This window comes from Quercus robur, chromosome 4 (genome assembly GCF_932294415.1).
Source record: "Quercus robur chromosome 4, dhQueRobu3.1, whole genome shotgun sequence".
In the NCBI taxonomy this organism is placed as follows: domain Eukaryota; kingdom Viridiplantae; phylum Streptophyta; class Magnoliopsida; order Fagales; family Fagaceae; genus Quercus; species Quercus robur.
Window position 1 is genome coordinate 1089660 of NC_065537.1, and position 25676 is coordinate 1115335.

Consider the following 25676-nt stretch of genomic DNA (forward strand, 5'->3'; position numbering starts at 1 on the left):
TCTGATGAGGGCGTCTGATGGGACAGGTGCTCGAGTGGATGCTGGGATGACTAACAGGTGTAAGGCTGGGATGAAAAGGAGAGAAATATATAATGTAGTGAAATCCCTCAAAGAAGGGACGGGAGAATTGTAAGGGGAACAAGAGAAATAAAATCAGACTTGAGGAATCCTTCTTTACGTTCTTATTTGCTTCTGCAAATAGCACATTACATGCATTAGACTTGTTAGTTTCACTGAGGCCAAGTTCTTTAACCCATTCTCTACAAGTATTTATTGTGGGTTGTGCTTTGGGCCAAGGCCTGATCAACAGCCGTTGGGCCAGGAAAATCGTGCAACCACAATTGGCGCCGTCTGTGGGAAGAGCTAGGGCATCAGCTAGTGCAACAGTCGAGCATGGAAGAACTAGATCCACACCAGGAGGATCCTCACCAAGCTAACTCCCACCGGACACAACCCGCCGAGTCCCAGAGGCAAAATAACCCAACCCACCAGACCGGCAGGGGGAATCGTGAGGGGAGTGCACATACCACCCGGACGAGTGAGAGTCACACTCAGACAGGAAGTCATGTGTCACAGAGGCGGAATAGTCACCAGGCCATGCAGCGAGAAATAGATGACTTAAAGAGGAAGTTGCGACGTGTACAGCGAAGACGATCTCCCTCTGACTCAGGCGAGTCTTCTAAGGCGGAGGACATGAGTTACAGGCGAAGGTCAAGGACCCCCCCAAGCGAGACCTTCTCTTACGTAAAGGAACCACGTCCAGTACGGAAGTATGAGAGCCCATCCAACAAAGGTTTGGGGAGCGACGCCATGAAGAAGGCGTTGGATCAGGTCTCAAGGTCACCCTTCACGAGCAAAATCGAAGGGGCTAAGCTGCCAAGACGCTTCAACCAACCGGTGTTCGTCATCTATACCGGCAGAACAGACCCGGTAGAGCACGTGAGTCAGTTCAACCAGAAAATGGCGATCTATTCGCAAAATGAAGCCCTAATGTGCAAGATCTTCCCATCCAGCTTGGGATCGACGGCAATGAGGTGGTTCAATAGCCTGAGGACAAACTCCGTAGGCTCCTACAAGCAGCTCACTCAAGCTTTTTGCTCCCGTTTTATTACAAATACCAGAGTCCCTCGACCGCTCAGTTCGCTGCTGTCCCTGTCCATGCATGAAGGTGAAACTCTGAAAGCATACTCGGATAGGTATTGGGAAGTGTATAACGATTTAGACGACGACCATGATAATGTTGCTATCAGCACGTTCAAAAGCGGCCTCCCTACCTGGCACGGCTTGAGGAAGTCCCTCACCGAAAAACCAGTTACTGACGTCCAACAGTTAATGGATAGGATCGACAAGTACAAAAGGGTGGAGGAGGATCAGCTGCAAGGGAAGGGGAAGGAGAAGGTTGTCCCCTTTAAAGCAAATGATTTCAGGATGGAACGTCACAATCCTGGTCAGCCGAGGAGAGATTTTCCGCGACAAGCTGGGCAGAGCAACCCGCAAACAGTGAATGCCGTATTCAGAGAGCCAGTGCAACAAGTACTGGAGAAAGTAAGGGATGAACCCTATTTCAGATGGCCGGGAAAGATGACTGGAAACCCTGCCAACCGTAATCAGAACCTGTACTGCCAATATCATCAGGACCACGGGCATACTACTGAGGACTGCAGGAGTCTGTGGAATCATCTAGATCAATTGGTCCGAGAAGGAAAGTTACGTCACCTGCTGCACCCATCAAGCGGCCATCCCGGTCAAGCAGCACAAGAGCCTCGAAGGGACGTGTCTTTAAGACCCCCCACCGGGACGATACATGTCATCCTCGCTGCACCAGGAAGAACTGGGCCGCCCATCCCCAGGGTATTAGCCGTGGATCATTTCCCCTACATGGGCAGGCAAGGAGAGCCCAAGAGGTTAAAAAAGGGAAGCTCTTTGATACTGGGATTCTCGGATGAGGATAAAGAAGGAACGATTCAACCTCACGATGATGCTTTGGTGGTCACCTTGCGGATTGGGGGTTTTGATGTTAAAAGGGTGTTAGTAGATTCGGGAAGTGCGGTGGAGATAATGTACCCCGACCTATACAAGGGGCTAAACTTGACGCCAGAAGATTTAACAGCTTATGATTCCCCCCTCCTCAGCTTTGAGGGGAAGCTTGTCACGCCGAAGGGGCTAATCCGACTGCCCGTACAGACTGGGGCGGAGGTGGTGGAGGTGAATTTCATCGTGGTCGACGCTTATTCACCCTACACCGCGATAGTCGCAAGGCCATGGATCCACAGCCTAGAGGCCGTGACCTCCACACTTCACCAGAAAGTGAAATACCCATCCCAAGGACGAGTAGAGGAGATCCGAGGAGATCAGGCCGTGGCCAGGAAGTGTGTGGTGGCCGCCATTTTACATCGGCCCATGGTCGGGGCCTCGGCCCCAAAGAGCTCATAGCAACCAGCCTCCTCGGCAAAGCAGGACGAAGGGCTGGCCGAGGAGATAAGGTGTGAAGGGTTAGATAAGGTTATTGTCAGCAATGACCCGGAGAAGTTCTTTCAGGTCGGCTCTGAATTGCCCTCTCAGGAAAAGGAGGAACTGGTCAGATTTCTCAGAGAAAATGTCGACGTATTCGCTTGGGACGCCTACGATGCCCCTGGAGTTGATCCCAGCCTCATCTGCCACCACCTGAACGTCAACCCCTCTTCCACTCCGAGGAAGCAGCCACCCCGACGCCCTTCAAAGGAGCACGCTAGTGCCGTGAGAGACGAGGTGGCAAAATTAAAAAAGGCAGGGGCTATCAAAGAGGTCTTTTATCCCGAGTGGTTGGCAAACACAGTGGTGGTAAGGAAGAAGACGGGGAAGTGGAGGGTCTGCGTAGACTTCACGGACCTGAACAAGGCGTGCCCCAAGGACCCATTCCCCCTACCCAAAATTGACCGATTGGTGGACGCGACCGTGGGGCACAAGAGAAATAAAATCAGACTTGAGGAATCCTTCTTTACGTTCTTATTTACTTCTGCAAATAGCACATTACATGCATTAGACTTGTTAGTTTCACTGAGGCCAAGTTCTTTAACCCATTCTCTACAAGTATTTATTGTGGGTTGTGCTTTGGGCCAAGGCCTGATCAACAGCCGTTGGGCCAGGAAAATCGTGCAACCACAATATATATTGATGATTGATTAATAATGAAATATTCTAAATTTTTGTAAGAATTTCTTTACAAAAGTTTAACCATGGTTAGTAAAATAAAATTGATAAATTTAGAATAAAAATGCAAAATTTATCACGTACCAAAATACTTGCAACAACAAATTGCTCCATAACCCATTGAAAAAAGAAAAAAAATTATAAGCAAAATTCACACTTTTTTAAAATACACTTTAATTAAAATTTTAAAACAATCAATTTTAATAATGAAATAAGATATTTTTGAAAACTTGCTCATAATATTAATTTAACAAAGTTTGGTCAATCAGATGTCAAGGGGTGAAAATATTTTCCTTCTTCAAGTTTAGGGTGGAGTGTTATTTTCTCAAATCTCAAGGGAATAGAGTGTAATTATCCCAATATTTATTAAAAAAATCAATTTGATCATAAGATTCTTTGCAGTGATTTTGTTGGACATGATGCTACTTAGTTTACACCATTCAAAAAATTAGGTATGAAAGTTATACTCGCTGTAAAGAATTAGTCAAGTATCCGTTTGACACCAACTTATTTTTGGTAGCTTATTGCATGGTGTTTATCAAAATATTTTGTTTTTGGTAACTTTTATATTAAATATGTGGTATATACATTAAATGTGTGACAAAAATATAAAAGGTAGCTTATTTCTTTTAAAAAAAGTTATATTATTTACAAAAAAAAAAAAAAAAAAAACTGAGATAAAAATAAAAATCTTTTAGCAAATAAGCAAAAGCTAAACACACTCTTGATGCTTGATCAATTTATTTTTTTGGGTAGATTATTTCATATATTGCAACTACGTCATTGAAGATTGAGTGGGAATGAGAGAATAGGGGAAGAGGAATGATTACCCTTTCCTAGTGTTTGAATGTTTTAAAAATTAAGTGGGAGAAAGAAAATAGATAATCCTTCCCTTTATTTGGATATTTTAAAATTAAGTATAGAGATGGAAAGGTATGGGAATAGACATATAAATTGATAAATATGATAATTTTTCTAGCTTTAAAACAATAAATATAAATTAACATCATAAGGGAAAATCGATACTATAATTTCTTCTAAAATAAGTGGAATACCTCCCATCCCCTTCCAAATTCCCCAAACTTGGAAAATTATGTGTCCTTAGAAAAAGAAAAAAGGGGTGAGGGATTTAGGGAGTAAGATACTCATCCAAATCCCCTCCAACCTCCTTTTCCCCTTTAAGAAAAGGGTAAAATGCAAAACTGACCCTCTAAGTTTTTTCAGATTTCATTTCAGTTCTCTAACTTTGCTTTTGTTCATTTCAGTCCTCTAATTTTCAAGTTTATTCAATTAAGGTTTTTCCATCAACTTTTGTTATATGTTGAGGTTAATTTTTCAATTTTATAAATTTTTCTTCAATTTTTTTTAATTAAAAAAATTCAATTAATGATTGAAAAATATTTTCCATATTTAAAAAAAAAAAAAATTTAACAAAAAAGTTAACGGAAAGGCCTTAATTGAATAAATCTGAAACTTAGAGGACTGAAATGAACGAAAACAAAGTTAGATAACTGAAATGAAATCTGAAGAAAGTTAGAGGGTCAATTTTGCATTTTAGCCTTAAGAAAACAATCAAATATGGTTCATTAAAGTCTCCTCATCTCCTTTCCTCTACTCCCCTTTCCTTCTCCTACATCTAAAAACATTCTAAGAACTAACTAATGTTTGGGGGTAGCCTGGTTAATCATCAAGAAGTTTATAAGAAGTTAAGAACACTAATTCAAATTTTCATAATTCCATATATTTTTTGTGTGTATATTCTTCAATTTCACTTTTACATATCATGATTCTAAAAATAAAAAATAAACTTCTTACATATCACAGCTTTACACCTCATTATTATTATATTTATTTATTTTTTGCATTTATTTAAGAGAAATTACACTTACCCCATAAATTATGAGAATGTACACTTTACCCCTTAAACTATACAATTTCTACACTTAACCCTAAATTATGAGAATACACACTTATTTCCATAAACTATTATCCATGTGATGGGATCCAAAGTATTACATGGACAATAGTTAAGGGGTAAGTGTGCACTCTTAGAGTTTAGGGTGGGCAAATGTTACGCGGTTAATAATTTAAAGGGGGTAAGTGTGCATTCTCATAATTAGGGAAATAAATGTAAAATGGAGTATAATTTAGGTGATTAAGTGTAATTTCCCCTTGTTCAATTTAACTTTAGTCTCAATTCTGTTTTCTAAAAACTAGATAAGCTAGCCTATCTCCTTGATGCGTTGTGTAGCCCTGGAGAAGAGTAGCTTCTTTGACCTCAGCCACCCTCTCCTCAAAGCTTTGTTAAAGCCGTTGAGGCTATTCAGAGTGTGACAAGCGAGGCTTATTTCACAGCCATTGAATGTGCAAGAAGAGAACCAAATAAAAATCTCTCAAAGCCATGATGAAAAATATAGGGAAAAAGGCAACAACACCTTTTGACACCCAAGTCAATGCTCAATTTCCAACAAACCAAGATCCCCCAGATTCTCTACCAAAACTATAGCAACCCAATTGTCAAATTGTGCTAAACTTATTGGAACCGAATCAAACTTTTGCGCATATTATCCAAACCAATCTCCTACAATTGCACTCTATGCTCTTTCATTGGAAAAAAATTAAACGATCATACATTAGACTAGATGCACCTAACAAAGCACTGTGTTCGAGAAAAATCAATGGGGTATTGCCCCATTGTTAAACACCCCATTATTTTATATAGTTGTGCAACTTCATTTCGTTGCCATAAGGGTTGGGTTGGACTACCATAAGTACTATGAGAGTGGGTTCATTAACTTGTATTGTAAAGTGGGAGAGTTTAGAAATGCTCATGAGGTGTTTGAGAAAAATTGTGAGAGTTTCTTGGAAGCAATCGTAGGTGATCTTTGCAAAGGTGTCGCAAAGGTGGCATGCTAAGGAAGCGATAGACGTGTTTTTGGAGCTAAGGAAATGAGGGATTTTGCCAAATGATGACTAGTTCCATCAGTGCTTTTGCATACACCCCATACCAAAACCCTTGTGCAGTGCACAAACCTCTCAACTTTTCTCTTGATTTTTCAAGAATATTTGATCTTCTCTTTTACGTTAACCTCTCACTTGTCATTTCAAGCATACATTTCTTGAATCAAGAGCCTAAAGGAAAGTTTTATGTCAACTCCAACTTTGATGTTACAGGTCTCTGGTATTACTTCAAATGATACAAAATTTACAAATTTGGCTTACATGAAGGTGGAACAAATTGAGAAAATCATGATCAACAAGCAACTCCAAAGCAGATGGTCTAAAACGTTCAAGAAAAACTATCATGTTGTGGTGAATGACAAGTTGGTTGTACAGATTCGATATCCTATACTTCAATTAATCAATTACCTTTTTAAAATCATTCTTTTGCATTCTAATGCTATTAACTAGGAGTTTGTATTTGCTCATGAGATTGCTCAAGAAAAGTTGCTGAAATAGGTTACTCAAAACTTGTCAATCTATCGAGACTTAATAAAAACTTGATCCTAGCTCGATACCTCTCAATCTATTGAGCTATGAGATTTCATAATAGAAACGATTGTTCTAGCCCATGATGACTTGGACTGTCTTAGGATTTTTGCACCAGGGTTCCAGGGCATATAAAAGCTAATCTTTTCAGCTGTCATCATAAACGACAAAGAGGAGCATGTAGTTATGAAGCTATTGTGACCTGTGCACCTAGGGTTTTGTACACCAAGTTGCTACTGGTTCATCAAAGCGTATTGCTGTGAAGGACTTTGGACCAATCTGCATCAATCATTGATTGCTGTGAGAATTAGACACAAATAGGAGATTCGTGAAAAGAAGAAATATTCTTCTAGAAGTAGTCCAATTAGATTGAATCTGAGATGTTATATAGATCAGTAGGTTCTACTGTAGGTAGATACTTTGGGATAGGGTAAGATTCCTTGTAATTGTAACCTCAATTCTTGTTAGTGGATTCTTTAGGAGTGTTGATCTAAATAATCATCCGTGCGAAAAAAATTTCCCATCATGATCATATCGCCTATTTCAAATTTAATTTCCATTGCACTTAACTCTTGATTTGTGATTTGGTTGTGCCTTAATTGAATCTTGCATGTAATTGGACTAATTAATCAACTTGGGAATTGGTTATTATAGTAGACACACTCTGATTAGGTTTTAATCTCTTCAATGTGACCATTGACCCTTGTTTGTCATGGATTATGGTCAATTACTTGGTATTCCACCATACTTTGATGGTACTAATTATGCTTTAAAATATTTGGATGAAAATGTTTAGTTTTATGTAGAAATAGGATGGAAGAAGCCTGATGGTGAACCATCTACATGGGATGATAAGACAAACAAGGTAGCAAACTACAACAGTAGAGCCTTGAATATGATTTTTAGTGGTGTTTCCCTAGAGGAATTTAAGAAAACATCTACTGCTCAACTGTGGCCAAGGAAGCTTGGACCATCTTAGAGACCAGTTACGAGGGAACCAAGGCCGTGAAAGCCTCTAAACTACAAATGCTCACTTCTAGTTTTGAGGAAATTAGGATGGGAGAGGATGAGACTTTTGATGAGTTCTATGTTAAAATCAAGGGTATAGTGAATTTTGTCTATAGATTAAAAGGAACAATAATAGAAGAACCTAAGATTGTTAGGAAAATTCTTAGGTCTCCCCTTGAGCGATTCCATGATAAGACCAATGCTATTGAGGAAGCTAAGGACATGAGAAGCTATATAGGTTAACCCTAAAGAAGCTTAGTGAAGTTGATCTGGAGAAAGAGAATTTGTCTACCAAGATTGATGTGGTAAATCACACCATAGGAACTCTTAGATTTAAGAATAAGAGTTTAGTAGACAAGGTTGAAACCCTAGAAGCTGAACTTAGTCATGCTCGGTCCCAATCAGAGAGAATTTCTAGCTCTAAGTTTGATGAAATGTTAAGTGTTCAGAAGTCCAATTCTGCTAAAGTTAGATTAGGGTATAATAGTTCTAATTCCTCTACTCCCATCGCTTATAAGCCTAATGGTCCTCGTGGAGATTTGTTCAACAATCTGAGAAGACCAAAACCGAAGGTGAAATACCTAAGGTTGGTAAGGGCAGATCTGTTCTTGGAAGTCCTCCCAAGACTAATCCTCATCCTCTTCCCAAGAAGAACTCTTAGCCTAAGAGATCTCATTTATGCTACCACTGTGTTGCAACTAGACACGCCCGTCCCAATTACTTCAAATGGATTGCTGGCCAAAAGAAGAATGGTGTGCCAAACAATGGATTTCAGACTAAGGCACAAGACTCGATGCCTTTGGTTGGTGAGCTGATTAAGGCCTTGAGCCTTCTATCTCAGTTCCAAGGGAACATGAATCCCCCCAAACCTTTTCAACGCTAATCTTGAAAGAAGAAGACCTCTTCCACCACACAGCTTGCCATTAAGATTGTGTGGGTGGCGAAGGGTATTGTTGCTTAAGGCTTTCATTCTACATTCGTGTTACAATTCTCTCTGTCTCTTTTCTGACCTTATCCTTGCATGTCTTCATATTGTGTGTTCTCGTGCATTCATTTTATGAAAGCCGTGTGTATTATTTTGTTTGGTGTTTGCTACTTTTGTTTTTGTTTTGTTTTTTTGTTTTTTTTTCTTGTTTGTGTCAGTCTAGCTTATTTTAGTAGTGTTTAGTTCTTTTCTTTTTCAGTTTTTGCATTTTTTTCTTTATTTTCTGAAATTCAAAAAGAAAAAAAAAATTTAGTTAAAAATTAAAAAATACAAAAATCTTTGTGTGTGCTGGTACATGTGTACATTTGGTTGCCCAATGAACATTGATTCATGTTTGTGTACCTTTTGCAACTTAGATGAATATCTTTATGCATAATTAAGCATCATGAGCCATATATTGGTTCTTTATGTGACTGTAGACTATGAGATTATCATGAATACTCTAAATCTATGTCACTTGTTTTGATGGGAATGATTAAAAAATCCTAAGAGAAAGGCGTAATAACCACCTCACTACTAAAATCCGTCAATCTAAAGAAACACCTCCATGCAAATGATAAAAGCCATGCTAAATAAAAGGTGAAGCACTACATATCAAGAAAAATGATGTATAATAAAAATTAATAAAGGGCTTATTCTTTTCTTTCTTATTTATGCTCATATATTCAAATATGAATGTTCTTTGAGCTAAATAGCATCAAATTCTATATACACTTTGGTCAAAGTTTGCATATGGTTTAGCTGATGTGGAAATTATAGGATGTACTTCAAAGGTGATAATTTGTTTCAAACCGTTATGACTAAGATGTGAGTGTGTATGTCTCTCTCACTAGTTTACATTACATCTTGTTTCACATATGCTTACTTGCAAATGTTTTCACACACTAAATGCATACTCCTTAATACTCTTATTACCTAACTAGTAGTTGTGTGGTTCGCTATCTTAAGTGATACATGTACTAGTTAAGCATGCTAAACTGTATGGACTTAATTTCAAAATAAACTTGGATAGATGGTTTAGCTGTGTATGCTTGATTTGTGTTCGAGATAAATTGCATGGATTCTATCTTGTTTTTAACTCATTTTGATGAGGGTTATGTTTGTGTATTACATGTGCTTCATATTGAATGCTGCATTACATTGCTTTTTCAAGACATCTCGATACCTCCTTAGTACCTTCTCGACCTAACGAGCCTTCCTTCATCAATCCATCAAGTAGATTTAGGCCCCTTTCTGTCTCTTTGGTAGCTACTCAATACCCCATTCTATCTATCGAGACTTCTCAACTCTACCATGATCCCTGTCTGATCCATTAAGCCACTTTAACCCCCATTATCATGTCTCTGATTCCTTCCTGACACCTAGTCGATCTATTGAGACTGCCTCTCAATACCTTTTTGATAGTTCCTGGATCTATCTAATCGTGGGTATTATAAATACCTAGGGTAGTTGGCAGTTTATTTCAAATTTTCTCTATTTGGACTCTTTATAACTCCTCTCGATCCAAAGCACCAAATTAAGCCCCCTTCTCTCATTTTGGTCCTCTCTCACTCCCAAATCTTTGGTAAGTCACTCTAATTCATTTATAATCATGCATTTGTGTCATGCATTGCATTTTAGACCTAGGGTTTCATTTTTGGTGTTTTTATTTTGTGTTGATTTTGTACAAATTTCATTGGGAGTTTTCATAAATTTTCATTGTATATCATGCATTGTGACATTTGGGGTATATTGATTTCAATTTCTAGGCTTTGTGTGTTGAAATTGCATTGAGTGTTGTAGTGTTGGATGGATGTTTGTTTATGGGGTTTGGGAACATGTAGAATCACATGCTAACAAATTGTTTGTGGATTTCACTTTAATTGTGATCCCTATTGTGTTGTTTCTTGGTTCCTGTGTTTCTAAAGAGAATCCTATTTTCCATGGGTCCCAAGGAAGCCATTCCTTGTCATAACCTCATTTCTCTCTCCTCCACTACCTCTTCCTCTATACCTTTACGGACTGTTTGGATTGAGGGAGAGGGAGGGGGAGAAGAGTAGAGTAGAGTAAATTTAGCACAAAATTAGCAACTCTACTCTACTCCTCCACTCTCCCTCCTTCCCCCTTCCATCCAAACAGACCATTAAAGTTTAGGTTTCCTAACTAGTGATACCTTGAGATCTTTATTGAAAATTTTTAGAAATGTCAGCCTCGCTGAGCATCAAATTCTTTTGGGTGATCTCACTCCTACTACCATTCCTACAACCTTCCATTCCAGTGGTTGAGAATCTCTTTGCCTTGGTTTTGTAACGTGCCTCACCATCCTTGTTTGGGTTTTACTCTAACATTGGTGCCTTTGAAACTTGTGTCCCCATGTTTGAGACACGTGTTAGAGGCATTAGGATCTATGTAACTTCAAATTTCCTCCATGAGTTGCTTCACATTCCTAGGGTTAAGAACCCAGATTACCCTTCTTCCCCCATCATCATCGGTCCTTCTCGTGATGCTCTTGAGCTTTAAAGCTTCTTGGTTGATTTGTTGAACATTGTCACTTATGACTTTGCAAGGGATGCACTTCTCCTCAACATGAATATAGGGTCCTTAGGCCCTGAGGTTTATTATCTACCCGTCTGTTGGGCCTGTGGCCCAAGCCGAGGTCAAGGACTCGCCCGAGGAGAAGAGGCCTTCGTCAGACAAGACTGTTGAAAAATAGAAAGGTAGGATTTGGTCGTAATAGCTCCAGAGAGTGTGCCGAAGATGAAAACGTCCTCGACCAGACTAAGCCGAGGTCCTGGAAGATGGTTTGACAGCAGACAAGCATTGCGGAGATATCAGATAAGGAGGAGCCCTAAAATATCTAGAGAGAAAGCTGTTACCTCCACATTAAATGCACTGCAACTAACTCGCTGGCCGCATTAATGAAGAAGTGATACCTGAACAGTGTATTTCAGCCTTACAGCTACTACATGAAGACTTATCGGGAGTACTGATGGGACAAGTATCCACACCGACCATCTGGCAAGCACATGGAGGGTGGGTATGAAAAAGAAAGGTAGTATAAAAGAGGAAGGAGGCAGTAAGATAGGGGGGATCGGAAAATTCAAGAAAGAAACATTGTATCAATCTGCAATCAAACTTGTAAGATTACCTAGGAGCTATAAATAAGAACCAGGGTCCTTGGACTTCGCCGAAGACGTTTTTTCTTCATATTACAGTTGTCTATTTTCATCTTTTTGTCATCAAACCCATCTAACTCGTTGTTCGATCAACTCAAGCCTAGTTTTCTAATCCATTCTCTACAAATTCTTTGTTTTGGGCTTATTGGGCCTAAGTCCATCCACGTGTTGGGCTAGGAACCCAAATTTGGTCCTTACAATGATCATGACCTACGTTCTCACTCCGATGTCTCACTATAACACCACCATTGAGCTTTGTGCTCGTTTCCATTTTTCTCTTCTGAAAGGTCACTCTATTGACTTTCTGTCTCACATGATCCATCTCATTTATTAAGAACTATCATGATCCAGCTCGTCATGATCAGCTGATCTTTTCCTCTGCCATTGCTCGTATTCGCCTACAACATCCTGTTACCTTCCCTTCCGAGCCTCATTTCATTACCTTTGGTGCCCTAGAAAAAAACAAAAAAATTGGATGGGTATCATATTAAGAACATATGGAGTATAAGTTCATTCCTTAATTAGATAATACTGAGGACAATACTCTGAAAGAGGGGATAATAGCCTTGGATGAAATGAACGCAAGTTTGCCAATATATCAGTGGGAGAGTTCGTGATGGTCAAATTGTGAGTATCATTTTCTCTTCCACGTGTAAATATATCAATTTTAATTCTTCATCTTACCTTCTGATGAATGTTTCCTTTCTAGATTTGAGCCCAAAAATGAACTAGACATGGAAGAACTGGAGGTGGTAGTTTATAAATTGAACAAGAGTGTTAAGGTATTAGATTTTTTTTTTTTTTTTTTTTAAAGAAAAAAATATTATATTATATTATATTTATATGTCCATATATAGTGCTAACAAGATTTTTATAATTTGTAGCTTGAATACACTGCATTGCAGCTTGAACTGAGCAAGAGGTTTAAGAAACAAGTATGTGTGTCTCTACCTAAAATGTTGCATGCATGATGCTAATGTGAGACTTATCTTATGTTTGTTATTTGTTTGTTTTTATTTTTTATTTTTTCATTTAAATCCCGATCTCATATGGCACATATTATACGCTCATTGTCACTCATTGTTATTTTCTCTCTTAGATAATGAATAATGGCCAGAATGTGTCATTTCAAATCGACGCTTATTTTAAAATTACTCGCATAAGATTGCTGGGACAGGCTAATCAATGCTATAATGAACTGGGCAGAATAACTAGCAAAACAAATATTGTAAGTATAATAACTTGGATCTTTTTTATAATCTCTTATAAGTAGTAATTACAAATAAAAATCTCTCCATCTTTTAGGTTATCAGGTCTCCTAAAGTGTTTGACAAAGAAATTCAGATGGAAAATATTGAGAAGATGTTAGTGTCACTGGGCATTGGTGGCATAGGACCGACATTTCGGTCCATAATTCAAAAAGCTTTTGCCAGTAGATTTCTTGACCCAGTACTTTGCAAAAGGTAACATACTAGTAGCTTTTATGCCTTGAGTGAACTTTCCAGTAGCTATCTAATGAATCTAAATGGGATTTTCATTCTCAGCTTAAACATCAGCCATGTAAAAGGAATGGTATTACACGGTCCACCTGGGACGGGAAAGACCCTACTTATGAGAAAACTTGTTGACCTATTGGGTGCAGTGAAACTAAAGGTCTCTCTTACCCTGTCCCACATACAAACATAGGTTAAAATATAGCCACTATAATGTGACGTGTTGCAGGTTGTAAAAGGTCCTGAGCTATTAGTCAGGTGGGTGGGTGAGAGCGAGCAAAATGTGAGAAGACTTTTCTCTGAAGCAATAAGAGACCACGGGCTTTATGGTAAAGAATATATAATACATTCGAGTTAAGTTCACATTACATTATGTCAGAATATTAACTATCATCTCTTTTCCCTTTCTTTTTCAGGAGATGAAAGTCCTCTCCATATAATCGTCATTGATGAATTTGATTCAATAGCAAGGGTAAAAGAATTAAGAATTTAACCATTCATTTGTTGGTTTGACATAACTTGATTTAATGTTAGGAATTGCATTGTTTTATGTAGAGAAGAGGTCAATCCACCCACTCAGAAGTGCAGGATGGCATTGTGAGTCAATTACTGACAATGGTGAGTGAATACTATTCATTATATCTAGAAACATATCATATGAAATTGATTGAACCAATAGAAGAATTTTGAGGATTTTCTTATTTATTTATTTATTTATTTTTAAATGTCTGTCCAATATGGAACTCATAAGTTGTGTTTCAGATTGATGGTTTTTCTAGTATGAACAACATCTTCATTATTGGAACAACAAATCGGTTGGACCTTATAGATAGAGCTCTCTTGAGGTATTTCCTCTCTTCCTCTCTCTTTCTTTGTTGCACCCGCTTACCCGTGTTCCAATTATAGACCGGGCCGATTGGAGCTTCTTCTTGAGGTAGGCGTTCCTGATGAAAGAGGGCGTCTTGAGATACTGAAGATTCACACCCAAAGTTTAGTAGAAACCTCTTTACTTGAGCCAGCCATTAACCTTGAAGAGATAGGTAAATTGTCTATCTCGCTTCATTCTTTATAATATTGTAAATGGCTAACAGTTTGTATATATTTGCATATGTGTTAATAGTTTTAATTATTGTGGTTTTCAAATCCAATATGCTAATTGAAATTAATTGCGTATATGTTTATGTCTTGCTTTCTTTATGGCATTGAAGATACTTGCTAGAATCTGTGACTTGTTTTGCAATGTTTTTCTTTTTGTGGCTGCGATTATATGTGTTGATGTAATCTGCACAAGAGCAGCTCGTTTGACTCCAAATTGGACTGGAGCAGACCTTGCTGGTCTCGCAAGATTTGCGTTGTCAAATGCTATTTATCGAACCATGGAAAGCACTCTTGGGCCAATTGATAAAGAAAGGATCAAAGTAAGTCTAAATGATTTCAAGGATGGAATTGAAGAACGACATGCAACCAAAAACTCAGCAATTGTTGACAAACTAGACAATCACAGGTGGATCACTTTTGTTAATATTATTATTTATACATGTTCGAATTAGGATATAGCCAAGGATATTTTACAATTGCGACATGCAACCTCTGTCAAGTATTAATTCCTGGGAAATGTAGTTGCTTCCTCTTTTTTGCATTTCTTTTATGATACAATTTGATTATTAAGATTTGTTCTTTGTAAAGTAGAATAAACTGGCAAGAGTTTGCTTTAGTCCTTTAAATTTGAGTACTCGTAATGAGGACAAAAATCTGATGGTTCTTTTTCTTACTTGAACAAATGTTGCAGGGTAAATGCCCTCTTGGACATCTCCCATGTTGATCCTGTTTTCACAGCTTTCAAAAGAGTTGATCAAATTGCAAATCAACTTTTGTGTTGTAAATCCCATCACTTTTTTACCTGCCTTTTGGCAGGACCAAACGGGTGGTAATTATCTTTGTAATAAATAATAAGTAAATTTTTTATTTACAAGTATATTCCTAATTTTATGTGTTTTATCATTTTCAACAGTGGAAAAACAACTTTGGCTGCACACATTGTCCAAAAACAATATTTTAAACATGTGGATATGGTATGTCTATTGATATATGCGGAACCATGAACATAATATTTCATTAATGTAACCACAATGTTATAATTTCATTCATCTCGATTTATTTGCAAATGCAGGTTCAACCAGAATCAATGATTGATTTCTCTGAAAAAGAAAAATCCCAGAAACTTGTGGAGGTCTGTTACTAACAATATCTAGTCAAAGATAATCATATGTTTTTTGTGTTTTATTTTCTTTTTATACCATTTCTACAATTCGATAGAATAAATTTTGATTAGGAAGATTTATTGATCTAGATTAACAAACATTTAGTTGCCTCCTCTAACAAATCTTGTTGTTTGCGAGTGCTAAAAGATTTTTGAGGATTCTTTGAAATTCGATTCAAGCCTTATCATCCTTGATGATATTGAGAGGTGATTTTATATATTTGAAACTTTCTGATACTTCGCTATCAATTTCTTACCCCTACTACCATCGTTTGCTTACCTAAGTCAATTGTTAATGTTAGATTGGTTGGATATACCGAGGTTGGACAATATCTAAAAGAATTTTCCGAAACCTTAAAGGGTCTACTTAGAAAGCATGATACAAAGGTATCACCTCTTATTAGCTAGAAATATATTTTGTATTTGAATAGGAAGTTTAACTTAATTTTAATCTTTCTCTATTTCATATTTAGGGGATAAAAGTTCTTGTGTTAGGAACCACAAGTGAAAAGGATATATTGGAGCAAATCGGAATCTCTGAGCTTTTTGTCTTCCAAGTAGAAATTCCACCATTGAAAGGTGATGATTTTATAAAGGTAGGTTTTTACAATCACCATCATGTGAGTTCACACGATGTCAAGAAACAACTATGTTATACATAATTATTTAAAATTTGATTTCAATATTCTCATTATTGTATAATTTATCGTTAGCTTCTACATGTCATTTTTTCAGATCCTACAACGCTCAAATATTTGCAATAAGGAAGTAATTAAAGCAGCAGTGTCGAAGAAAGTTAGTAGCTTATAATGAATTATCTTCTAGTGTACTACATTAGTTAACTTACCACTACTTGATAATGTTCCATTATTCTTTAATCTTTTATTACAGATTTCCCTCAAAGAATTGCATTTGTTGATTGATCTTACGCGCAATGGGATCGCTGGGGGGGACCTTTTGGAGTATTTGCGTTGCATCAAGTAAGTAAACACATTGGAATTTCTCTTTTTAAAATATCAACACTAACAGAATTTAGCAAGTTGATACCATACAATCTTGCATGATATCATATAACTAGTATATACAACCAATTATTTCTAGTATGAGCGATGGAAAGTTAGCTCAAGCACAAGCCGAATTAGCCAGAGTACAGACTGAGTTGACCCAGGCACAGGCTCGAGTGACAGAGAGAGAAACTTATTGGCAGTCTGAGCTTGATTCCAGGATTTCTCAACTTTCTCACCTTCATGATCAGCAGACAAGGGAGCTCCATTCTCAGATTTTTAACCTCCAGTTCCAGATTGAATTACCTACTAGGGACGTTAATTAGGAGTTCTTATCAAGGGATCCCTCCTGAGGCTGCTACCACTCATGTCCAGCCACCTATGCTTCCGAGTCAGCCCTCTTCTTCACATTACGAGGGGCGCCCCGGAGGTGCCTACATTTTTAGATGTGGATGCAAAGGTCCAGTTCAGAGAGGAGATTGAACAGGGATCCCTGGGTTGCCTAATATTCCCTAGAAGTGATCTTCCTCTTGGCAGTTCGTTTTCTTTGCAGTATATTTTCAGTACTTCCAGACATGTATTATTATTTCTGGGCATGTATTTCCATTTTGGGTGTGTATCAATATTTTGTCATGTATTTTGACATGTTTATCTTTTCTCATCACGTACTGCTTATCATCTTGTAGATGCGTGTTTCTTATACTGCTTGTTTGCACGCTCTTGGTGTTATTATGCATTGAAGGATACTCTGATGTTTTTATATTTATAATTCTCACGCACTTTATGGATTATAAACTCTACAAAAAATTGAACCCCCACCCCCCGGTTGTATTTTACCACTTATTTTTTGTGGACTGGCATTGTCATTTTATGTGAATGTAGGCTACTATTTTTTATATTTGTTTTTTGACCTATAATAGGATGGACCAATATTTTAAACACAAGAGGAAGCCCCCACTTTCACGATATATATATATATTTTTTTGTTGCATTTAACATTATTTTTGAAATATTTTAATTAGTTGTCATGTTTGCAAAACTATGTAGCAAACTAGCATCTCGAGACTCTAAAACTCGAGTTTCTAAAACTTGAATTGCATGTGATGGAAATCTGATGTTGAAAAAAATCCACGTGGAAATCGAGTATTTAAAATTCGAGTTCTCATTCTCCACATTCCATGAACAAATCTCTTTCTTCTTCTTCCTTCCAAATCTGATTCTTCTTTTTCCTGCCTAATCTGGTCCTCTGTTCTTCTTCCTCTCCTCTTCTTCTTCTTCTTCTTCTTCTTCTTCCTTCCTAATGTGTTCCTCTGTTCTAATCTGATTTGATTTGTTCCACTATAGAACTCAAAGTCCTATGGACTCGGATTTACTTTTTACAAACTCAAGTCTATAAGACTTGAGATCTATGTGACAAAAAAATCTCAGATCAGCAAGTGGAACTCAAGTCTCTAAGACTTGATATTTAGATGGAAATCAAGCCTTTAAAACTCGAGATGCTAGTTTGTAGTATTGTTCTAACGCATGTCAACTTATTATATTCTTTCCCTCACTAATGCTAGCTTGCAAATCACCTCCTACTTTCACCCTCTATAAATAGCAATTGGCCCATTAATTTGCTATCTACAATCACTCTCTTCACCGGGTGTTTATGGTAGGGGGTAGCTTTTCCTCCTACTAGACATGCGCATCTATCTTTTTGCAATCACCACTGTTGGACAAATCAAGCTTCCTTACCAAGATTTCCATGAGAACTCATCATCAAACTCATGGAGGTATGTGTCTTCTTCACAATAACATCCTAACATGCTATGATTTCAAAAAGTATATTTGTGTAAATTTTTAACAATTGGTATCAGAGATTGAACTTCTCTAACTGTTTGGGTTGATTTTTGATGAATTATTCTTGAGAAATTTGTTGTAAATGGGACTGTTGGTGGCAAGCCAAAAATTTCCCTTTTTATGATTTCAAAAGCGTATTTGTGTAAATTTCTAACAATTTTTTTCTATTCCTAGCTATTAGGGTTATTGTTTTTTGATTAATTATTCTTGAGACATGTTAAAGGGGCTGTTGGTGGCAAGCCAAAATTGCCCCATTTCCCCCTATCCCTTCGTGCTTCTTAGAGCACTGTTATAGTTGAAGTACAAGAAATGAGTGTACTATAAGTGCAGTATATTAGGCCTAAGCTAGTGGACTAAACTAATGTATATACTAACATTTCCCCTCAAACAACTCAAGGTGACAAGGAGGAAGCCAATTGGAGTTTGGATATAAGATCTTCAAAATGACCAGGTGGGTGAGTCTTCATTAAGATATTAGCGATAGGTCAATGGAGGAACTGGAGTACAACTGGAGATTGCCTTTCTTGATATGCTGATGAGTGATGTGGCAGTTGATTTCAATGTGCTTGGTGTGTTTATAGAAGACATCATTACAAGCAATGTGAATAGCATTGCAATTATCACAATAAAAAGGAGTTCCAATGGGCTATGGAGCATCCATGTTAGCCAAGAGTTAGATAAGCTCGGTTAGGAATGGCAACGGGTCGGATTCGGGCTGGGTTTCTTTATACCCGGGCCCGACCCGCAGGTTAGGACCCGCGACCCAGACCCGGCATGATTATTAATCGGATTTTTTTTCGGGACCCAGACCCGCCCCGCCAGGCCCCGTTGGGCCATGCCACTTTAGGGCCTATTCCGTTGCCCAATCAAAAAAAAAAATTTGTTTGCCTGATACTGATTTTCTCAGCAACCAAACAGTAGGGGAAACTCAAGAAAATCCAGATCTGTATAGATCTGAAACCCTTTGTCCAATCAAGAAAATCCCTAGGTCTGAACAGATCCCTTTGTCCAATCAAGAAAATCAAAAAATCCAGATTTGAACAGATCCATTGCCCAATCAAAAAAAAAAAAATTTATTGTTTACCTGATATTGATTTTCTCAACAACCAAACAGTAGGGGAAACTGATTTTCATTACAAATTTTTCCCACATCAAAAGTAAAAACAAGAATTAACATATAATCCCTAGGTCCTAACAAGAAGACCCTACAAAATCAAATCAAACAAGCCAATCCTATTCAACAAAAATAGCACTTAAACTAGAAAGTACAAATTTGATTCTTTGAACAAAAAAAAACGATTTTCAGTGCAGCAACTTGAGTTCACAACGATGTGAGAAAGATGAGGGTCCGGCGAGGTGAAGAGAGGTGCTTGATCGCTTGATGTGCTTGTCGGCGAGGTCGCTTGAGGGAGAGCGGTGACAGAGCTTGGACCAGCGGTGACATCTTGGGCCAGTGGTGAGATTGAGAGTAAGAGTGAGTGAGAGTGGGAGAGGAGAGAGGCGGCTGGTGAGTTGTTGTGAAATGAGAGAGGATTAGATTAGGGTTTATAAGCATATATATAGGAGGGTTTTTTTTGTAATTGTATTATCTTGTAACCGGGTCGGGTCGGGTCCGAGTCCGGGCCGGGTTGTATCAAAAACCCGGACCCGCTTCGAGTTTTTTTTTCAAAACCCAAACCCGACCCTATTCTTTATCTAACCAGGTAAAATCCGACCCATTAGGGTCAGGCCGGGCCAGGTATCCATGGGTTGGGCTATAATTGCCATCCCTAAGCTCGGTAGTAGTGTCAGCAAGGGCACAATACTCAGCCTCAGTACTGTTGATACAGTATTTTTTTCGATCTTAGTAAGCGTGTTGAAATACTGGTTCAAGCCCTTGAAAGCAAGAATTGTGTTTTCAAAACTAAAAACAAATAGGGAAATACATGAAAAAATTATGTTTATCTTGATCATGCATCAAAAGAAACCATCCAATATTTCAAAATCCCAAACTTACCATTTTAGGAAAAATTTGACCAACGCTAACCAAACCTTAACAGGGAGTGGTCAAATTATAGACCTTTGATCCAACCATCTAATCAAGGTAAATTTTAAACCATCTTAAAGATTATAAAATTCCCTTTGAAACGACAGTTTTTGGGGCATTTTTGTGCAATAAAATGTATCGATCCAGCCACAGCTAGTGCAATCTGCCTAGACCATATTAAAGTATGATGAATTAGCTACCTTCCATAAAAAGTGACCAACGATATCTTCTTTGGATTGGGAGAAATGATTTTTTTTTTTTTAAGTGTTATTAAATTTCCTACACTTCATCACCTCCGTTTCATATACGATGTCTTGAAAACCGTAGCTCCAAATCATATGAGGTTAGAGCCTATGGAAACTAGACATCCAGAGATTTCCAAGGACACCAATTTTGAAGAAATCAGAGCTCTTGAAGACTTCCAAAAAGCAGCCCAAAAACAGGATCAAAAAGAGGAAAAAGCCGAGAACCGAATTTGAGTGGGCAAGAAGGCAAAATTGATGAGATGTTTCGGAGACATCTCACCCCAATCACCATTTGCAATGGGAGGCTGGGGTGAGATGTTCCCAAAACGTCTCCCAATCCCTATAAATATACCCCCACTCCCTCTTGGACAATCACTAACAAGAATGCACAAAAATCCTAAAAAGTCTTCTCTCTCTCTCTCTCTCTCTCTCTCTCTCTCTCTCTCTCTCTTTAGGAATTTTTCCAGATCTACTTTCTCTTTCTTTATCCCTTAGAAAACCCCTCCCAAACAGAAACTCCAGCCCCTTTTTCCTCCATTTTCACACCTCCAAGAACCCTTAGGTGAGCTTCTAAAGCCCTTTTGTAAAGGTGAGATGGTGTAGCTTCTTCCATAGCTACACCATCCTCCATTTTTTGTGTTGTAAACACTATTTATATATATATATATATAATGTTTTTTTATTTGTGTTCTTTTATTTCTTTATTGTTTCTATATCTTGTTTTATTTCTCCATACTTGTTTTGTGTACGCTCTTTACCCTTTAAAGCACTATATACTTGTTAACAAATGTTTTCTACCATTTTTTCTTTGTTGTCTTCTCTCTTTAAATCTCTTGAATTTGAACAGAGAAAAAACCTCAACATCTTTGATAAATATTCATCTTCCCAACGATAAGGCCTGTGGAGGAATAGCCTTGAACACGGCCAACCTTAGTGGGAAAATAAAGATTTACCATAGATGGATTTTTCTTAAATAAACCTAATTTTTTTTTTTAAATACAACTCTTTTACAGTATGCTCTTATAAATTGCTTTAAATTCAAGTCTTTGAATTATGGTCTTATAAATTGCTTTACATTCAAGTCTTTAAATATTTCTGTTATAAATTGTTTTACATTCAAGTCTTTAAATTATGTCTTTGCTTTTAAATTCCTTTACATTTAAGTCTTTTAAATTATGTTCTTGCTTGCTTTTAATTTATGCCTTTTACCTAAGTCCTTTTTATCTTTCCTTATTTTCATTCTCAAGGGAATAAGGGTTCAAGGGTGCTAACTCTTTAGTTAGCACTATGAACCCTAGATTACCATATAATGAGAAGCTTGGGTAAACAGACCTCTAAAAGTGTGTTTTCCAAAAGATTAAAAAAAAAAATGGTTCCAATGACCATCTACTTTTTCCTAAAATTGGACTTTTCAAGGAATAAAAAGCAACTTTATTTTGAATTTCTTTTTAGCAAAAGGCCTTCCAATAGGACACCTTTTCAAAAAAACCTCTACCAATACCACTTTCAAAACCCTTTTTAAACAAGAGGTCAAGTTTGGTTCCTCTTTTTTACACAAAAATGAATAAAAACCATATTAATGGTATCTCTAGAATCTTGCTGATTCTCATTATGAGGACTAGAACATTAGGCTAATATGAATTTGAATTACCATTACCATGTAATTTTTTATTTTTGTAGTAGATAAGTTGAACAAATTGAGAACTAGAAAACTAATCTTTGGTGAACAGAAATCCTTATCAAGAGGCCATAGTAATGGTATCTCTAGAATGTTGCTGATTCTTATTATGAGGACTAGAGCATTAGGCTAATATTAATTTGAATTACTATAAGCAGCCAAGTGAAATTTGGTCTTCCCCAGCAAAATCTGTAGGGGCAGAGAAAAGTTTAGCTATGGTTTATGGAGGCAATAAGCAATTTTACAAAATGAACAATATGGCGGAAACCAAAGGCAAGGTTTTGATTAAAGATATTAAAGGAATTGCTATTACCAGTTAAATTTTTATTTTCTTGAGGAAAGGGGAAGAGTGGTAGGTATTCAATGATATTGGATTGGATGACTGCGATAGGTTAAGAATGTATTGACCTCTTTAGTAAATTAATCAATTAATTATCCAAGTGAATTAATTAAATTCAATTACATGCAATAAGCATGGTAGCACAAACAAATCACCAACTAAGTTAAATGCAGCAGAAAATAAATTTGACACAGGTGATTTGTTTACGAATGGAGAAAACCATCGAGGCAAAACTCCACCAAATGAATTTAAGGTCACCACTCCCGAGAATATATTATTAGCAAAACAAACGGTTACAAATAAAAGGAATCCTAGTACCTAATACCAACCTACAGTTGAATCCTTACCTCAATACCCAATTGGACTTGTGATGTAGCAGCAATCTTTTCATTCAATGCACGAATCCCAGTACTTAACTAACCAATGATGCACGGATCCCAATACATAACTAACATACCAACTTGAGGAAGATGTTGGTTGCAAAATTCTTTAGTTTATCCAACAATGAAGATTAGGAAGCTCCTTGGTCACAAAACCCTTGGCGCAAAAACGCAGTAGCTTCTAGAGAGAATATGATGAACTAAGGCAAATTCTGACTCCAGTCACAATTTGACTCTGGTCACAATTTGCATGCACAATGACTTTGCATCAAGTTGCATCACCTATGACGGCCCTTAAAATAATGCTGATATATGTCTAAGGTTATGAGAAAAGAAACCCTATACAAATACACATGGATATGCATGAAATCAGATCTGGAAATTCTAATTTCATAATTCTCGACAGATATAGCTTTTGTCGAGCTTTGACATTAAACCTCGATAGATAGGCTTCTATCGAGATATTTGTTGAGCTTTAAGTAAGAGCACTTCTTCACTTATTTCTTGGACAAACTTGCATGACTTCAATATTAAACTTGAACACTTGTTTCTTGAAGTACTAAATACATCCTAAATCTACCAAATTACAAATAAATTGCGTTTTGTTAGAGGATTGGCCAATTTACATAACATACGTCTCTAACAATTTTCACATATGTCCTAACAGACTGTAAATATGCTTTTGTATATTTAGTTTTTGTGTATCAGACGTCAACATCAACAATGTATGGGAGCATGACAAGAACAAAGGCAGTTAAGATTTGAGATTGATGCTTATAGATAAACAAGAGAAATGTTTATGCTTTTTGCGCTTTAGCTTGGTGAAAATTTTGCAATGCCTTATGCCAACAGTGTTTTCAAATTTCTATATCATTATATATATTTTTTAAAAGTGAAGTGTAGAACATGGGAAGATGATGAACTTGAAACAAGGTCAATTTTACTTAAATTGCTTGACATTAGAGTAGAAATCTTTAAACCTTATGTGCTACCGATAAGTTGTAATGCTAATTTAAATTCTTGTGAATTTAAGCAAAAAGGTACTTTTAACTTTTCAAATTTCACATGGTATATGGATTGAATAAATAATACACTATTCCTGCTTCGTTTGGTTATAGAAATAACTTATCACAACTTTTAAAAGTTAATCTATTAATTTTTTTTAGTGTTGTGATTTATCTTCTTTGGACAGTTGTATAAGATAAGAGTTGCATGTTATAAACATGGTTGCTTTAATTCCAGGGAAGTATGGGTTCCTCTTGTAGTGAAGAGGTCTTCTATTTGTTGTTTTGCAACTTTGAGTGCATGTTAAAAGTCTCACTAATGACATGTTGACAGGAACTGGAATTTTCTTTTGGCAACTTGGCTGCACAAGTAGTGGACTTTTATTTGGCGATATACTCTCTCTCTCTCTCTCCTTGTTTTGGTTATTTTCTACTACAATCCTAACTTCATAAGGACAATTTTTCCTTATTTTATTTCTTTCCCTTACTTGCGCTTTGTTTGCTCTTCAAAGGCTTCATTTCCTTGAGAATTATGAATACCAGTTTCTCTTAGTGTGGGTTTGAAACTTCCATTTCAATTCTTTTCCCTTCGTCATGTTATTTTGTTTAACTTTTAGTCATTGGTGTGGGGAAGTTAAATTAACATGGATTATGATCTAAATATGGTTGCCAAGAGAAGAAGTAATCCATTTTACACATTTTGAGCAAAAAAACACCTACATCAATGGATGTAAAATTGTGCATAAATATACAAGTGCTACAGTAACCATGCATATATGCACGGTTACTGTAGCTCGTGCATTTAATATTTTAGTATTTTTTGGTAGTGTTGTATATGTGAGAGAAAAGGGTAGTGAGTGAGGAAATAATAAAAAAATTGTAAAAGAATGAATATTTTATTGAATAGATGTATAGAATAGATAGACTGATGCGGGTGTTTTATAAAAATTGGTGTGTAAAATAGAAAATTTAGTTTTTTGTGCAAAATAGACGAAAAGTTTGCATGAGCTGATGCGGTTGCTCTAAGTTGAACAAAATTACACACACACACATATATATAGAGAGAAAGAGAGTTGCAAATTATTTATTTCGCCTATAATATTAAGCTATGTGTCACTTATTTTATTCTTTGCGAAGTTACCACATGGCATCATTTTAGGGGCAAACAATGATAAATAATGAACAAAGACTGAAAATTTGTGTATAAAGAGTTGTAGATGATAAGTTTGCAATTACAAAATTAATGGGAAATATTAATTTAATATTGTTGATCACTTGACAGTTGGTCGAGATAGCGGGCTTCAGCCTCTTGTGGGTAGGGATGGCAATGGGACAGGGCGAGGTCGAAGGATGGGATCTTCGTCCCCGCCCTGCATGGTTTTGTCTCACTTCATCCCCGCCCTGTCCCGCATGACGGGGAAAACTTTCTCACCCTATCCCCGCCCCTTGGGACCTTGCGAAACCCCGCCCCACTCCGTAAAACTCTACTTTTGTTAATTTGCCCTACAATTAGTATAATTTTTTTAATGAAACATATTTCATTAATAAAAATATACTTGAAATTACAACTAAATTTAT

The 25676-nt window shown here is 37.0% G+C and overlaps 1 protein-coding gene across 3 annotated transcripts in view; it reads left to right on the forward strand.

The window, feature by feature from the left end:
* LOC126720285 (vesicle-fusing ATPase-like) overlaps window positions 1-17329 on the forward strand; it is a 38182-nt gene extending 20853 nt beyond the window's left edge. Inside the window, exons 3-24 of one of the 3 annotated variants that reach the window (XM_050422608.1) lie at window positions 6364-6531; window positions 12360-12453; window positions 12536-12608; window positions 12711-12761; window positions 12926-13054; window positions 13132-13289; window positions 13371-13479; window positions 13549-13648; window positions 13736-13791; window positions 13875-13937; window positions 14082-14164; window positions 14226-14359; window positions 14646-14823; window positions 15109-15246; window positions 15331-15391; window positions 15490-15549; window positions 15728-15786; window positions 15882-15966; window positions 16053-16175; window positions 16315-16374; window positions 16471-16559; window positions 16681-17329. In XM_050422608.1, coding sequence (XP_050278565.1) covers window positions 12443-12453; window positions 12536-12608; window positions 12711-12761; window positions 12926-13054; window positions 13132-13289; window positions 13371-13479; window positions 13549-13648; window positions 13736-13791; window positions 13875-13937; window positions 14082-14164; window positions 14226-14359; window positions 14646-14823; window positions 15109-15246; window positions 15331-15391; window positions 15490-15549; window positions 15728-15786; window positions 15882-15966; window positions 16053-16175; window positions 16315-16374; window positions 16471-16559; window positions 16681-16909 — 2049 coding nt within the window. In that variant the 5' untranslated portion in view covers window positions 6364-6531; window positions 12360-12442 and the 3' untranslated portion in view covers window positions 16910-17329. Of the gene's footprint in view, window positions 1-6363; window positions 6532-12359; window positions 12454-12535; window positions 12609-12710; window positions 12762-12925; window positions 13055-13131; window positions 13290-13370; window positions 13480-13548; window positions 13649-13735; window positions 13792-13874; window positions 13938-14081; window positions 14165-14225; window positions 14360-14615; window positions 14824-15108; window positions 15247-15330; window positions 15392-15489; window positions 15550-15727; window positions 15787-15881; window positions 15967-16052; window positions 16176-16314; window positions 16375-16470; window positions 16560-16680 lie in introns of all 3 variants that reach the window. The other 2 variants (XM_050422607.1, XM_050422609.1) reach the window with 2 other exon arrangements.
* Window positions 17330-25676: the final 8347 nt, after the last annotated feature.